This window comes from Panthera onca, chromosome B4 (assembly GCF_046562875.1).
Source record: "Panthera onca isolate mPanOnc1 chromosome B4, mPanOnc1 haplotype 2, whole genome shotgun sequence".
Taxonomy (NCBI): Eukaryota; Metazoa; Chordata; class Mammalia; order Carnivora; family Felidae; genus Panthera; species Panthera onca.
This window is the reverse complement of record NC_138345.1, coordinates 74,395,210-74,412,463: the sequence shown is the minus strand read 5'-3', so window position 1 is coordinate 74,412,463 and position 17,254 is coordinate 74,395,210. Positions and strand designations below refer to the sequence as shown.

The window sequence follows — 17,254 nt, the reverse complement described above, 5'->3', positions numbered from 1 at the left end:
ATATCAGACAAACTAGATTTTAAACTAAAAGCTGTAACAAGAGACGAAGAAGGACATTATATCATAATTATGAGGTCTATCCATCAAGAAGAGCTAATTATAAATGTTTATGCACCAAATTCAGAGGCCCCCAAATATATAAACCAATTAATCACAAATATAAGCAATCTTATTGGAAAGAATGTGGTAATTGCAGGGGACTTTAATACTCCACTTACAACAATGGACAGATCATCCAGAAAGAAATTCAATAAAGAAACAATGGCCCTGAATGATACACTGGGCCAGATGGACCTGACAGATATATTCAGAACTTCTCACCCTAAAGCAGAAAACACATTCTTCTCAAGTGCACACGGAAAATTCTCCAAGACAGATCACATACTGGGTCACAAAACAACCCTCCATAAATATAAAAGAATTGAGATTATACCATACACACTTTCAGATCACAATGCTATGAAACTTGAAATCAACCACAGGAAAAAGTTTGGAAAACCTCCAAATGCATGGAAGTTAAAAAACATCCTACTGAAGAATGAATGGGTCAACCAGGCAATTAAAGAAGAAATTTAAAAATATATGGAAACAAATTAAAATGAAAACACAACAGTCCAAACCCTTTGGGATGCAGCAACGGTAGTCCTGAGAGGAAAATACATTGCAGTCCAGGCCTATCTCAAGAAACAAGAAAAATCCCAAATACAAAATCTAACAGCACACCTAAAGGAACTAGAAACAGAACAACAAAGAAACCCCAAATCCAGCAGAAGAAGAGAAATAATAAAGATCAGAGCAGAAATAAGCAATACAGAATCCAAAAAAAAACAGTACAGCAGATCAAAGAAACTAAGAGTTGGTTTTTGAAGAAATAAACAAAATCGATAACCCCAGCCAGACTTCTCAAAAAGAGAGAGGACCCAAATAGATAAAATCACAAATGAAAATGGATTTATCACAACCAATCCCTCAGAAATACAAGCAGTTATCAGAGAATACTATGAAAAATTATATGCCAACAAACTAGACAACCTGGAAGAAATGGACAAATTCCTAGACACCCACACATTACCAAAACTCAAATGGGAAGAAATAGAAAATTTGAACAGACCCATGAAGAAATTGAATCAGTTATTAAAAATCTCCCAACAAATAAGAGTCCTGGGCCAGATGGCTTCCCAGGGGAATTCTACCAGACATTTAAAGCAGAGTTAAACCTATCCTCAAGCTGTTCCAAAAAACAGAAACAGAAGGAAAACTTCCAGACTCATTCTATGAAGCCAGCATTACCTTGATTCCCAAACCAGACAGACACCCTGCAAAAAAGGAGGCACTAGAGGCCAATATCCCTGATGAACATGGATGCAAAAATTCTCAACAAGATACTAGCAAATTGAATTCAACAGCATATAAAAAGAAGTATTCACCATGTTCAAGTGGGATTCATGCCTGGGCTGCAGGGCTGGTTCAGTACCCACAAATCAATCAATGTGATACATTACATTAACAAAAGAAAGGATAAGAACCATATGACCCTGTCAATAGATGCAAAAAAAAGCATTTGACAAAATACAGCATTCTTTCTTAATAAAAACCCTCAAGAAAGTCGGGATAGAAGGAACATATTTAAACATCATAAAAGCCATATATGAAAAGTCCACAGCTAATATTATCCTCAATGGGGAAAAACTGAGAGCTTCCCCGAGATTGAGAACATACAGAGATGTCCACTCTCACCACTGTTAACACAGTGTTGGAAGTCCTAGCATCAGCCATCAGACAACAAAATGAAATAAAAGGCATCAAAACTGGCAATGAAGAAGTCAAACTTTCACTTTTTGCAGATGACATGATACTCTACATGGAAAACCTGAAAAGACTCCACCAAAAGACTCCTAGAACTGATACATGAATTCCTCAAAGTTGCAGGGTACAAAATCAATGTATAGAAATCGGCTGTATTTCTATACACCAATAATGAAGCAACAGAAAGAGAAATAAAGAAACTGATCCCATTTACAACTGCACCAAGAACCATAAAATACTTAGGAATAAACCAAACCAAAGATGTAAAAGATCTGTAAGCTGAAAACTATAGAAAACTTATGAAGTAAATTGAAGAAGACACAAAAAAATGGAAAAACATTCCATGCTCGTGGATTGGAAGAATATTGTTAAAATGTCAATACTACCCAAATCAATCTACACATTCAATGCAATTTCAATCAAAATTGCACTGACATTCTTCCCAAAGCTAAAACAAACAATCCTAAAATTTGCATGGAACCACAGAAGACCCCGAATAGACAAAGTAATATTGAAGAAGAAAACCAAAGCAGAGGCATCACAATCCCAGACTTTGGCCTCTAGTACAAAGCTGTAATCATCAAGACCATATGGTATTGGCACAAAAACAGACACAAAGACCAATGGAATAGAGAACCCCGAATTGGACCCACAAATGTATGGCCAACTAATCTTTGACAAAGAGTATCCACTGGAAAAAAGACAGTCTCTAGCAAATGGTGCTGGGAGAACTAGACAGCAACATGCTAATGAATGAAACTAGACCACTTTCTTACACCATACACAAAAATAAACTCAAAATGGATGAAAAACCTAAATATGAGACAGGAAACCATCAAAACCCCAGAGGAGAAAGCAGGCAACAACCTCTTTGACCTCAGCCGCAGTAATTTCTTGCTAGACACATCTCCAAAGGCAAGGGAATTAAAAGCAAAAATGAACTATTGGGACCTAATCGAGATAAAAAGCTTCTGCACTGTAAAGGAAACAATCAATAAAACTAAAAGGCAACCGACAGAATGAGAAAAGATATTTGCAAATGACATATCAGATAAGGGTTAGTATCCAAAATCTATAAAGAACTTACCAAACTCAACACCAGAAAAACCAGTAATCCAGTAAAGAAATGGGCAGAAGACATGAATAGACACTTCTCCAAAGAAGGCATCCAGATGGCCACCAGACACATGAAAAGATGCTCAACGTCACTCATTATCAAGGAAATACAAATCAAAACCACACTGCGATATCACCTCACACTGTCAGAGTGGCTAAAATGAACAACTCAGGCAACAACAGCTGCTGGCAAAGATGTGGAGAAACGGGAACCCTCTCACACTGTTGGTGGGAATGCAAACTGGTGCAGCCGCTCTGGAAAAAAGCGTGGAGGTTCCTTAAAAAATTAAAAATAGAACTACCTTATGACCCAGCAATAGCGCTACTAGGAATTTATCCAAAGGATACAAGAGGACTGATTCATAGGGGCACATGTACCCCAATGTTTATAGCAGTGCTTTCAACAATAGCCAAATTATGGAAAGAGACTAAATGTCTATCAACTGATAAAGAAGATGTGGTTTATATATACCATGAAATACTACTTGGCAATGAGAAAGAATGAAATCATGGCATTTGCAGCAATGTGGATGGAACGGGAAGGTATAATGCTGAGTGAAATAAGTCAGTCAAAGACAGCTATCGTATGTTTTCACTCATATTTGGCTCTTGAGAAACTTAACAGAAGACCAAGGGGGAAGAGAAAGGGGGAAAAATAGTTACAAACAGAGAGGGATGGAGGCAAACCATAAGAGACTCTTAAATACAGAGAACAAATTGAGAGTTGATGGGGGGTGGAGGAAAGGGGAAAGTGAGTGATGTGCATTGAGGAAGGCACTTGTTGGGATGAGCACTGGGTGTTGTATGTAAAAGCGATGAACCACGGGGATCTACTCCAAAAACCAAGAGCACACTTTACACACTGTATGTTAGCCAATTTGACAATAAACTAAAAAAAAGTTTTATAAAGAAAACATCCTCTGCAAAATAGGGCTAGAGGGAACATACCTCAGCATAATAAAGGGCTTATATGCAAATCCCACAGCCAACATCATACTCAATGGTGAAAAACTGAGAGCTCTTCCCCTAAGATCATAAATAAGAGAAGGATGTCCACTCTCGTCACTTTCATTCGACAGTAGTAGTGGAAGTCCTGGCCATAGCAATTAGACAACATAAAGAAATAAGAGGCATCCAAATTGGCAAGGAAGAAGTAAAATTCTCACTATTTGCAGATGACATGATGCTATATGTAGAAAACCTTAAAGATTCCACTGAAAAACTACAAGAACTAGTAAATGAATTCAGGGAAATCACAGGACACAAAATCAATGTGCAGAAATCTGTTGCAGTTCCATACACTAATAATGAAGTAGCAAAAAGTGAAATTAAGAAAACAATCCCATTTACAATTGCACCGAAAAAAATAAATATCTAGCAATAAACTTAACCAAAGACGTGAAATACCTGTATTCTGAAAAGTATAAAACACTGATGAAAGAAATTGAAGATGATACAAAAATAGAGAAAGATATTCCATGCTCACGGAAAGGAAGCACAAATATTGTTAAAATGTCTGTACTACCCATGAAATCACTACTGCGCTATATGCTAACATGGATGTAAATTAAAAATACACATATACCTATACATATATTTAAAAAACCTCTGTACTACCCAAAGCGATCTATAGATTTAATGCAATCTCCATTAAAATACCAACACCATCTTTCACAGAGATAGAACAAATAATCCTAAAATTTGTACGGAACCAACAAAGACCCTGAATAGCCAAAGTAATCCTGAAAAAGAAAAACAAAACTCGAGGCATCACAATTTCAGATTTCAACTTATATGATAAAGCTTGTAATCATCGAACCAGTATGGTACTATCCCAAAAACAGACACAAAGATCAATGGAAGAGAATAGAAAACCCAGAAATAAACTCACAATTATATGGCAAATTAATCTTTGACAAACGGGGAAGGAACATACAATGGGGAAAAGACAGTCTCTTCAACAAATGGTTTTGGGAAAACTGCAAAGCCACATGCAAAAGAATGAAAACTGGACCACTTTCTTATACCATACACAAAAATAAACTCAAAATGGATTAAAGACCTAAATGTGAGACCTGAAACCATAATAATCCTTGAAGAGGGCACAGGCAGTAATTTCTCTGACATTGGTCATAACAACATTTTTCTAGAGAGGTCTCCTGAGGCAAGACAAACAAAAGCAAAAATAAACTATTGGGACTAAACAAAAATAAAAAGCTTCTACACAGTGAAGGAAACAATCAACAAAACTAAAATACAACTTACTGAATGGAAGAAGATATTTGCAAATGACATATCCAATAAAGGGTTAGTGTCCAAAATAAAGAGCAGATACAACTCAACACCCAAAAAACAAATAATCCAATTAAAAAATGGGCAGAAGACATGAACAGACATTTCCCCCAAGACGACATACAGACAGCGAACAGACATATGGAAAGATGCTCAACATCACTCATCATCATAGAAATGCAAATCAAAACTACAATGAGACATCACCTCACACCTGTGAGAATGGCTAAAATCAAAGAGAAAAAACAAGTGTCGGCGAGAATATAGAGAAAAAGGAACCCTCTTGCACTACTGGTGGGAACATAAACCGTGGCAGCCACAGTGGAAGACAACATGAATGTTCCTCAAAAATTAAAAACGGAATTATCATATGATCCAGTAAACTCATGAGTGAATACTTATCGCCAAAATACAAAAACACTAATTCAAAGGGAAACATGCACCCCTAGGCTTACTGCAGCATTATTTATAAAAGCCAAATTATGGAAGCAGCCCAAGTGTCCATCAACTCATCAACAGATAAAGAAGTGGTGTGTGTGTGTTTGTGTATACACTCACACACACACACACACACACACACACACACACAAAACAGGAGTATTAGCCGTGAAAAAAATGAAATCTTGCCATTTGCACCGACGTGTCTAGAGCTAGAGTATATTAGGTTAAGCAAAATAAGTCAGAGAAAGACAAATACCATATGACTTCACTCATATGCGGAGCTGAAGAAAAATAAAGGAAAAGAGACAAACCAAAAAGTGACTCGGCAAACTGTGGCCTATATGGGGCCTGGCAAATATCAAAAGCTTGTGGTAGACGAACTTCTGCTATGGTTCTGAACAAAATGCATCAGAAAATGCAATCCTTTGCATACAGCAGGTGCTCAATAAACATTTTCCTGGCATGAGTAAATGAACAAATGGAGATTTCAACCAGGTGACACGGTGAAAGTAGTGTGAGAGCAAGAAAGGTCCCAACATAGGCCACACCAGAACCTGCAGAGAAATGATCTCTAGTGAAGCCCCGTGTCCAAGAAACATACTCTCCAAATCTCAACGCACTAGGAAAACCACAGTGATAGCGAGGACACCCAAGCCAACCACTTGCCCTTTCTATTCTGGTGTTGCTGACAGCAAATTGTATGCATTGAATCAGTAATTGACGGAGAGCATGATTAAACCACGCAGAACACCCCACAGTGTAGCTTGGGATGCTAGGATATAAATAGGTATGAGAATTCATAGCATTATGCAGTCAGACCTGTTTAAAAATTTTAAGTACTCTCACTTGAAGATCATAGCTGAGTTCTAAGGTAATATGTATAAGAAATGCTGTGGAGGTACACGGCCACAAAATGGGATTCCAAACTGAAGTACTAATGAGTAACGTGAAAAGAGGTGCTAGAGACTAGTTGAAACATGGTAAAACTAAAGAGAAAATGTGTAATTGTGAACATCTTCATTTGTTCAGGGCACGTTCTGTTTAGGATAGTGTTCTCAGAAAAGGGGATTTGCTCCTGCACAAGTGGTGGTGCTCCCTCACCGACACACAGTACAGACCATTAAAGGATCCAGTAGAACACTGTAACTCGGCTTTCAACCCTGAGCTTTGGGTTACTCCATCATGGTCAACAGCAGCCAAAGAATCATAAAATTTAACCTTAGTTTGAAGACTTTGAGTGCAAAAATCATTAAACAAATATAATCAACCTATAGGAGTGGGGACAAAAGCTAATACTGACTCCCTGCCACCACCTGTTGCTCTGTTAGGGTTTCCCGAGGCCACCAGTGAGGGAGCTGGAGTCCACCTCAGCCGAATCCTGAAACCTAACTACTCAAGTTACCCAACCAGATTCCCTGCCATCGTGGGGCTGTTATGTAGCCCATTCTTTGGACGCCAAGAGGGTGGACAAAACTTTCAGCTTCAAACCAGGTCCTCTTAATCAGTACTACAGTCAACTGGTGGGGGACGTTATTCCTCCTTAGGAAAGCAGCTGCTCACTCCTCAGGCATCTGCCCTACCTCTAGCAACCTCCAGGGGGCACTAAGTGGTCTGTTCTCCAAGAGCAGTAGGGCAGCCTGTCACCACAGGGGGGCGCCAGATGGGGAGGAGCCAGGCTGCTGTGGCAGGAGGCTGCTTTCAGTGATGGGAGCTCACGGGGACAGTACAGTGGGGACTCCTTTTCCTCCCCCCTCCCCCATCCTGTGCTGACCCACTTAGCAGGCAACTATTCTACAGTCCCCCAGAGGTGGCTCCTAAGACATCCAGGCAATCAGAGGAAACGTAGGTGAATCAAAAAAGCAGGGTTTATTTTTCTACCAAATCCCCAATCCATGTTCCAGCCAATGGATGAAGGGTAAAGCAAGCCTCACATAGACTCTTGCTAAAAACAATTGAGCTTTCTACAGGAAAAAAAGGTTTTTTGTTTTTAAGTTCTTAGGCATTTGTGAACAGATGAAAAAATTTCCCATATTAAAGGGTCTGTGCTTCCTTATGTATTCAAATGTTCCCACCCTCTGCCTCTTCTGTGCAGACGAGTAGGACAGTCCTGCAGCTGCACTAACAGTCCAATCTCCACGTCACTCTGTGCATTGATAACCTAGAACCACGGTATGATTTCTATTTGTAATGCCCCAAGAACAGCCGAAAAGATCAGGATTCAATTCTCCAAACTTTCCGAGTGCCTACTATTTGCTGGGCACAGGGTAGGCACCGGGCAGTGAGTCTGCTGGTTCTGAGAAACACAGATGGCGCTACCAAGAGGAGCTCTCCCCACCAAGCGGCAGGAGGGTGTTTGCTGGCGATCAAGAGAACCAATTTCTCCTCTCTTTCTACCACCTGCGACATGGTATGAAACTCAGGCCCTGGGAACAGGTGCTGTGTCTCTTCTGGCAGGTGCTGCCATGGAAGAACCAAGAGCAGTTTCTAAACAGCTGTGGAATTTACTCCACAGTCCACATAGTGATGTGTCTCCAAGGAGCTCTGTGTCATGTGGCCAATGTATGAAATCTTCACTGAAGTTCTAGGGGGAGGAAAAAAAAAAAAAAAAAAGAAGAGTAAGTTCTGTTTTTGAGATGAAGAAAAGTTGCCTAAATAATTTCTAGCAAGCTCAAGCAACAACATCCATGGGTCCCAGATGCCTATCTTCACGATTACATAACCAGGAGGCCAGAGGATCTTTCTACATTCACAGAAAGGCTATGGCATGAAGAAGTGGTTCTAAATAAGTGGTTCTCAACCCAGGACAATTTTACCCTATAGGAAACTTTCCGCCATGTCTGAAGACCTTCCGGGGTATTACAACTGAGGGGCGGGGAGGTGGTGACTTAACTAGCGTTTAGCGGGTAGAGGCTAGGGATGCTGTTAAACAACTTGCAGTGCACCAGACAGCCCCCCAAAACAAAGAACTGTTAACGGTGTCCAAAATGTCCCAATGTCCAAAATGTCAACGGTGCCAAGGCTGAGAAGCTCTGCTCTAGACCCTCCTATTTCAAATGTCTAGAAGATGCTTGTCATCCGCAAATTGAACAGTCAGGGTTCTAGGACCAACTCTATAAAGACCCATGACATATGGTAATTTGTGTGGACAGAAAGTAAGTCTGGTCAAATGCCCAGTACTTACTACGCCTTGAGAAGTTCTTCTGTTCTTTACTAGTCTCACTCAGATTCTAAAGGGATCACAGAACCAGACCCTACTTCATGGAGAAAACTTTATGTCTACCTGATCACTGTGAATCTGGTGATTTGTGAAGGGAATTGGACACTGCATCTAGAGAACACCCAAGGGTCCACTGTATTTGTGCCTGTAAGACATCATGTGTCCCCTCTTTGGTTAGGTGCCTTTGCTTTGTGGGTCACACAGCATCTCCTGAGCAAAGGTGGTGAGGTCACACAGCTTGATGGTCCAGGTGCAGACGCAAAGGCCACGGGGACAGGGAGAAGAGCAACGTACCGCATGAAGATCACTATGTTGTGCACCACGATATCGGGTAATGTGCAGAAGAAGCTACCAAACAGCAAATACGAAAATAGTTAGATTGGTTTGAAGAAAAAAAAAAAAAAAAAAAAAAAAAAAAAAAGAATGAACAGAAGAGCGCTGAGTGACACAGTCAGCCCTGCTTGGGGCTCCTCTGCTCCCCCACCCTTCTGACCTAAGTGCTTCCAGGGCTCACTAGCTCTGAGTCCCCACAGAGTCCACACATCCTCCCACGTCATGATACTTGTTTTTTCAAACCCACCATATAAATGCCGGAGCCTGTAAATGTTTCTAGTGGCTAAATGATCTCTTAGAAATCCCAGCACTTCGGTCGAAGGCCAACACACATCCTCCAAACAAACCCCAAGATGGCCAAAGCTTAGGGAACCTACAGGCCAAAGGCTGGGACTTAAGGTAGGACCAGCCCCAATCAACTGAGTACATTCTGAATCCCTTCCATCCAGCAGAGAGCACACATATAGACAACGCTGTCCTTACTACACATAGGAAAACGGTCCTCCCATCTCAGCCTTCGCAGTAAAATTCACCTGAAAATAAGACACCAGAGTCAGTCTGTGGCCCAGGCAGGCTCAACACAGAACAGCACTGTTACCAGCAATCCACAGACTTGAGAGCATTCATCCGTCACATACAAAATACTTCCCCGAGATTGTCCCTGACATAGACCATGACCCTCTAACAACACCTGCAACCTCTTCCCTTGCGAGAGGCCAACAGACTTCAGACTATAAGACTGCCTCTTCTCGATTTGTAGCGAACTGCTTGCTCTTAGAAATTCTTTTGTTCTCCTAACACTCAAATGCCAGCTGATTTTTTTTTCCTATTTCTCATAATTACAGAGCACATCAAATTTTCCTCATCAACCAGTCGCTGCCAGTGGAAATGAGAAGACGGAAAGCAAAGTCCTGAGGCTACAGCACCCCACGGCCCCTACTCTTTCCTGAAGCCTGTGAAGCAAGGGTCCTAAAAGAACAGCATACCAGTTGCTCGCTCCGAGGTGGAATGAGGGAGACGTTAGTGGTCACGTATGTGCCAACCACTGTGTTCATGTACTGAACCTGGCTGGACAGGCTGGTCACTGCCACAGAGTAGAAATTGGAATTCCTGATTTTCAGGGTGGCCTGCATCAGGGTGAGGGAGGAAACAAGTATGAGTGTCTTGGGTCCAAGACTTGTAGGTGCACAATCTGGGAAGCAAGGCCCTAAGTCTTACCGTGATGGCGAGGATTACAAGGGAGTCCTGCTTATTAAAGGTGACTTTCACCACTTTGATGCCGTCATCATCGACAAGGACTGAATGTGGAAACAGGAAGAAAACCACCAAACCAGATGCCAGGAGACAGAGCAGGACAGACAGGAGGACGTACTGCTTACTGCAAATGACACAGCACATGATCGGCCCGGGCAGTCAGATATCAAGGTCCAATTAGTCAAGATTAAATGCAAAACCAGGGATGAGGGGAAAAGGAAAGTACAAAGAGCCAGGAACAACAAACCAGGCAAGAATGAGTGCAGTGGGAGAAGCCTTTAAAAACTCATTTGAATGCCATCCGTCATCTGGAAACAGAAGCTGAAGGGAGGAGCTCGGAGGACAGAAACAGTTCCTCACCTCCCAGGATACCCCTGTTCTCCAATGCCTTCCAGGTCAACTCTTTCACTTGGCCCTCAGAATGTTTCTAGCAGTGGTCCTTCCCCAGATTGTGACGGGGCAGAGATATCTTGCTTGAGCAGACAGTATTAAAGGAAATGGGGAATTTACAAGAACAGATAAAATTTTTCAAAAAGTAGCTGGCACTCATACATATATGGGACTAGGGACAGAAGGACAGAAGTAGGTAGTAATAGGAGAGACACGTGACTCACGTTCTCTGAGGGCGCAATCTCTGATCACTGTGTGGGATCAAAGCCACCAACTCGTTTACTTGTTCTAGGAAAGAACCAAACAATTATTTTGGTAAAATAAATCCCATGTGCTCGTGATACTCTCCTTTACGTCACAAACGAACCTGTCACAACAGAGGTTTGCCTGGAATTAGACATTTCTATACTAGTTCCACATTTTGGGTCTAAGGAACAAGAAACCAGTAAATCCATAGACTGTGCCACAAATTACAACACATCTATCGATCCTACCAGGGCAGTGACATGGAGGTTGAGACATCTAGATCTTGTTCTAGTTTTACCGCATGGCCTTGAGCTGCCGAATGGCCCTGGGGAAGTCATTTCCTCTCTAGGCTGCTGTCTCCTCATGTGTCACATGAAGGCTTTGGAGTAGATGGTTTCTAAGGTTCTTAGCAGCTGTAAACATCCGTGACTCTCCATCTAAATTGCGAAGACCTCCTGAGGACCAATTTACTGACAGATGATCCTGCACTTAATCAAGGCTCCACTCCTGAGCATGTGTTTTTCTCTCCCCACTTGAAATACTTTCCAGACCTTAGGCCGTTAATGATTTACTATCTACTTCCTTGAAAAGACGCTTCCAAGATGGCTCCCCTGAAAAAGCTGTGCCAGGCCTCACAAGTGAGAGCAATAAAGAAACATGCCTGTCAACAAATCCCACAACGTAGAGCCAACTGCATGCTCCAAACCAAGGACACAAAGAACAAAAGAGTGGAAGTCAAGAGAGGCTTTCAGATATAAGGAGACCAACAGAAGTTGTGCAACCTACCCAAATTTATCAAATTGGCTTCTGTTCAGGGCACTATGACTATGGCATTACTGCCCAGAAGAGAAGCTCTGTCTGGGCGGCAGAAGCAGCCCTGTGGGTACCTTGGGAATCCTTCCCCTGACTGCCAAAGATGCTCACCTGTTGGAATGTAGCCTGTCCCCTGGCACGTGAGACAGGTGATGCTATCTCGACCTGTGAACTCCACATATGGGAACTGAGCAATGGCTTCTTCCTGCTCCCTTTCGGCCAGCAAATCCGCCCTGTCATCTTTCTTTCGCTTGCAGTAAGAGGGGCGAGCAGAGGTGGAATGCTGGGACCCCATGGCCCGGATGTGCCACTTGTATCATGTCCTGAGACGTAAAGAGGCAAGTGAGCGCATGTTAGTGGCCACGCTGAGCCCGGAGAGAAGGAATTGCCTCTTTCTGTCAGAAAAGTGAAAACACACAAAAAAAGAGACCAAATTGCCGTCCTGGGATTTCAAACACCTGCACGATTTCTACCAGGATCGTCATTTTGTAGCAATGTTCCTCAACCGCTGCCACCCGCCCCATAAAGCCAGAGAAACAAGAGCTCCCTCCACCAACCTGCCCAGCTCCTCACTGCCTGTGGACTCGGGGCACCCCAGCTCCCACCTGGTCCCAGCCTCGCCCCTTCCTGCCCGCTATTCGCAAACTCTGCGCTCTCCTCGAGAAAACCTTCCCGGACAAACAACAGGCACCAAATCAGTAACAGGCCTTAGAGATCCCCATCCCCCTCCACTCCCAGCCCCGGGAGGCGGGCTCAGGTCACGCCCCCCGGCTGACTGACGCTGCGAGCCCACCGGGGTCGCCGAGACGGGAGCGAACGCCGGCGTCCCCGGACCTGCAGCGCTCCGACTCCCGGCAGCTCCTCTCTGGGCCGCACCCACCGCCACATGCCCGCTCCAGCAGGTTTACCTGCCTCTTCGGTCCTCCGTACTGCCAGCACTCGCCGCGCACGCGCCGAAGGGCAAGCCGCGGGGGGAGAGGGACGCTGGCGTGCGCTCGCGCGTGCGCTCTTCCCAACCCAACTGTGGCGCCGGCAGAGGGCGCCAGAGAGCGGTGCCCCGCTCGGCCGACGCGAGGTGGCCCGGGAGAACAGGCGATACTCCAGAGTTTCCCAGAAACGCCAGGAAGGGCCTGAGTCAAGTTTCCGGAGCCGCGTGTCTCTGCCGAGGGACGAGGAAGGAGCCGGCGGCGGCCAAAGCCATTCTCAACTATCGTTTGGGTACGAGGGCTGTGTGGACGCAGAGGGTGCAGAGATGCAGAAGACACGGAACTTGCCCCCATTCCGGCTTAGTCCTCCCCTTACCTAGTCATCAGTACGCAAAAAGGCATGCGCAGAAGGGGTTAGAGAACGCTTTTTAACGAGTGGGTTTCTTTGCACATACTCTTAGCCTGCAGCAGAAGAAAGTGAGGACAGACATTAAGTGACATTGCTTACGACGCTGCTGGGGGAGAGGAGAGATTGTGAACCCGACAGATGAAGGGCCTGCTTGGCAATGGAGAGTGAAGCTGGCGACCTCCAAAGTCTCTGCCACCTCCGTAACTCTTCCTTTATGCTCTAGGGAACGCTGGTGCCCCTTCTGCTGTCCAGCTACCTGCTCAACTGCTGGTCACAGCCGATCCACTGAGCCTTTAGAGTAAGAAGTGCTAAAGAAGGAAATAGTAAATGACACTTGTTAAAGACAGTGAGGCAGACTTTACTAAAAGGGGGCCATGGCTATGGGTGTAGGGACGGCTGCAATGGGGACTTGCATTGAGGGGGTGGGGAAGAGATTGGGTGCAGCTCTGAATACAACATGGGCAAGTAGGAATTCATAGGCAAGGAGCAGGGTGGGTGGTCAGCAGATGGAAAATTACTAAGAGGAAACATCAGGGGTAGGGAGAATTCTGGCTAAACCGACCTAACAGGATTCTTGCTGAAGACAGGCCAGGATGATCAGCTGTCACCCGGGGGATGGTGGAGAATGCTCAGGTGTCCAGGGTCCAGAGTTCTTGCTCATACTGGATTCTATGATAAGCACACAGAAGGGCCTAGGAGAAGTTTTAGGAGCCTGACTAAAGTTTGGTCAAGCAAAGAATCTTAATCAGAACCTTAATCTCAGCAAGGAGGCATTGTTACTCTTTTCTACCTCTAGCCCATACCTTCTCCTTCCTGAAATCTGGTCATCATCTCTCTCGTTGCAATCTCTATACCAATTTATATTCTTTATACAAATCTGATTTTGTTTGGGGCAACAATATGCTCAATTAAAAAATACATCTCCCCACCTGTCTTGCCACATGACACAGCTTGAGCCAATGAGATATAGGCAAGAGTTGTGTGGCACTTGCTAGAAAGCTCCTGATAAGGGATAGAGACTTAACTGGTCCTTTGACCTTCTTCTTCCAGTTTGCAATTTGGATTTGATGTTGGAGATGGGGCAGCCATCTTGTGACCATGAGGCAAGAAATGCATGTTACGGAAGGCTGGGTAGAAGCATAAAAGGAACCTGGGTTCCTATGGCATTTGGAGCCAGATTCAGGCCCTGGACTACCTATCTTCTGACTTCTTGTTACATGAGAAAAATAACCACTCCCCACCAAAATTGTGTTTTTTGGGGGTGCCTCTCACAGTGGGATACAATCCTAAAAAATAAAGATACAGATAGACAAAGCCTGGATTTTAACACAAGCAGTCTGACTGCTTTAATCACACATTATGTAGGCCACACTTAGGTTTCTAGCCTCTAGTTCTAAAGTCTGCTCTTAGAGGGAGACCTCTTTCCTGTCTGAGGCCTCTTTTCCAAGTTCAGCTTTCTTGTCTGAGGACCCACTTCTGACAGAGAATTCACCTGGGGAATCTAGGGAATGAGCCCATCCTTTAGTCACATGGGTGTTGCCTTACCTTGAGGCCTCTGTTGGATCCCTGCCAAGGACTAATGTCCACACTACAGATGGATGTTTCAGAGGGTCCAGGCTTGTCCGGGCGCCAGGAAGGTGAAGAGGCAGCGGCCTGGTTCATACCAGCTTAAGAAGAAGTGGAGGCCAGAGGATGGTGGAGGGCTGTGGATGCTCTGAAAAGGAAAGGGAACAGGCTAAGCGCTTGGGCCTGTAGTGAGGAAAAAAAGGGCTTTGGATCGGTGGGGACTGTGAAGGGGGCCTGGGAACTTAACCAGCAGAACCCCTGAGGCTTTCTGGCAGTCTGCTTCCGAAAGTGTGTTTGGGATGGATAGCCTACACTCTCCAGTATGGCTGTTCCATCTCCTTGTCTCCCCAGCACCCAGCTCGACACCTGGTGCATAGTAGGCTCTCAACAAATGCTTGCAGAATGGCTCAGCCTGAAGGCTGGCCAGCACTGCCTGGGGGAGTAGTCCCAGCATCCGCCTGCACCATCCAGGAGGCAGGTTTAATTGGGCAGCACATTCCTGAGGAGACACCTATCACTTCTCACCTTTGCCTGGATTCCAGGTTTGTCTCACCATCCCGGTTATGAGCAGTGAGGTTACTGCAGACATGAGCTCACTGGGGCTCTCCGGGTGGGCCGGGGCAGAGTGGGGCCGTCCGGGGATCCCTGCGCTCCCAGGCTCCTCAATTTCTCCATGTGCACTAGGTACCCCTGGCCTCACAGGCCGAGGGCAGTAGAGACCTGAGCCGGCTCTGCTAGGGTGCACACCTTCCCCCTCACACGCGGGGACAGGACTGTGCAGGGCAGTGTTTTAAGACTATGTTAACCTCCCTCTGCGCTGACGTGGAGGCCGAGGGTTTAGAGCTGGAAGTGCTCTGCAAGGTCTTGATTCTGTTCCCTTTATCTATTCCACACTTGGGAGAACTTGCTTGAGGTTAAGTGACACCCAGTAAGTGAAAGAATCGGCCCTTGTTTCTTAGAGCCCCAGAAGCAGGCCACCGTGTCACGTTCTCTCTTCCTTGTGCAGAGAGCCACAGGCCCCCGGTTTGGGTGATGTGACAGCTTTCCTGGGGCCTGGGAATCGTTGCCTGGGCTGGCAGAGCTGGGTCCCAGGGGCGGGCATGCCCAGTACACAACGCAGCCATTCCCCACAGCGATGCCAGGGCAGAGGTCTCAAATCCTCTTGTACCTGCCAGCAGGCTGGCCCGTCGGAGGCCCCTTCCCTGCCTGCTGTGGGCTGCATCTCTCCCTGCTGTCCCCGTGTTTTCCCCTCTCTCCTCAATGGCACTTCAGGAATACCTGGGATTATCTCTCTGAGGAGCTGAGCCATTGAATGAAGACAGTTCAGGGAGTTTCCTTAAAACAATCTTTGAAGAATATTTCTACCCCACAGAAATCAAAGAAACCCAAAGGACTGTTATCTCCTTGGAATGCGGGATAGAAATACAAGGCAAACCAAAACACCAACTAACATCTTAAACACAAGAACCAGACTCTCTCGTAGCGGGACTTACAGATTGGGGAGATGAGTACCTGGCCCCTGAACACTGTTAGCCACTGTCCCCAAGGTCCATGTGATGGCTGTGAGGGCCTTGGTCCTTAGTAGATGCCAAAAGTCCCCCTCTACTGCTGGCAACCTCAGAGGAACACACACTCTGGGTCATGTCAGTGTGCGTGCAATGCACATGTAATGTAAACCACATGGCCTCCACCCCATCCAGGAATTGCCACCCCTAGGTACTCTTGCCTAGAAGTTCTGGGCCCCTGAATGGGGACTGTGTCGGGAGCTGGCACCCTCAGGCCATGGGAGAAGTTGCCTAGGCCGGGAAGTCTGCCTAAGGGGTAGGCCAAGGGTGGGCTTGCTGCATTTTAACTCCTCAATGAGTGTTCAATGAAACCTGGCAGCAGTCAGCCAGTCTTCCTGGTCGACCTCCCCTAGCACTGCCACCTCCTGTGCCAGCCGCAGGGACAAACCTGGCGGCCAAACAGATTCACACCTGACTGTTGTCAGAAACTGCCATTAAACTCTTGTCTGCGTGTGCTGCTGTGCTGGGCACCGTGCCTGGGGCCTCAGCCAGCAGGGCCTCTGGCCTCAGCAGCCTCTGTCTGAGACCCAGCCAGACGAATGGAAGAAGGACAGGCAGTGAATGAACTGACACCCTTTATAAAGCAGGCAGCGAAAACCACGGGCAGGGGATGATAGGAATGGGGGAGCCACGGGGCCAAGCCCGGGGACAGATGGCAGAGGTAAACTCCAAGAGAATGTTAGAAAAGCCGAATCCATTCTCAATCCCATCCCAGAAGTCAACTGTCTGAAATAGGTGTCTTCTCTCCATCGATAGTCAGTGGTTGAATTCAGGTCCTCTGCACCCTTTGCCTAGGCAATGCGATGGCCTTCTTAGGAGGTTTCCTGGCTTAAAAAAAGTAACTTATTGAGTATCTGCTATGTGTCAGGCTGGGTTTCAA

General features: G+C 45.3%; 1 protein-coding gene across 6 annotated transcripts; it reads right to left on the bottom strand.

Annotated features, from left to right (window-relative positions):
- Window positions 1-7,502: 7,502 nt before the first annotated feature.
- On the bottom strand, window positions 7,503-12,924 carry TMEM106C (transmembrane protein 106C). Of its 6 annotated transcripts, none has more exons than XM_060657831.3 (8): window positions 12,817-12,924; window positions 12,020-12,231; window positions 11,074-11,137; window positions 10,424-10,583; window positions 10,192-10,332; window positions 9,689-9,738; window positions 9,167-9,220; window positions 7,503-8,236 (listed from the first exon to the last, which is right to left on the bottom strand). In XM_060657831.3, the coding sequence occupies exons 2-8, from the start codon at window positions 12,201-12,203 to the stop codon at window positions 8,140-8,142; spliced, it is 750 nt and encodes a 249-aa protein (XP_060513814.1). In that variant the 5' UTR covers window positions 12,204-12,231; window positions 12,817-12,924; the 3' UTR covers window positions 7,503-8,139. The 6 variants fall into 6 exon arrangements, with proteins under 6 accessions (XP_060513814.1, XP_060513816.1, XP_060513815.1 ...); XM_060657833.3 differs by having other exon boundaries at window positions 12,020-12,303; window positions 12,817-12,884; XM_060657832.3 differs by having other exon boundaries at window positions 12,743-12,849.
- Window positions 12,925-17,254: the final 4,330 nt, after the last annotated feature.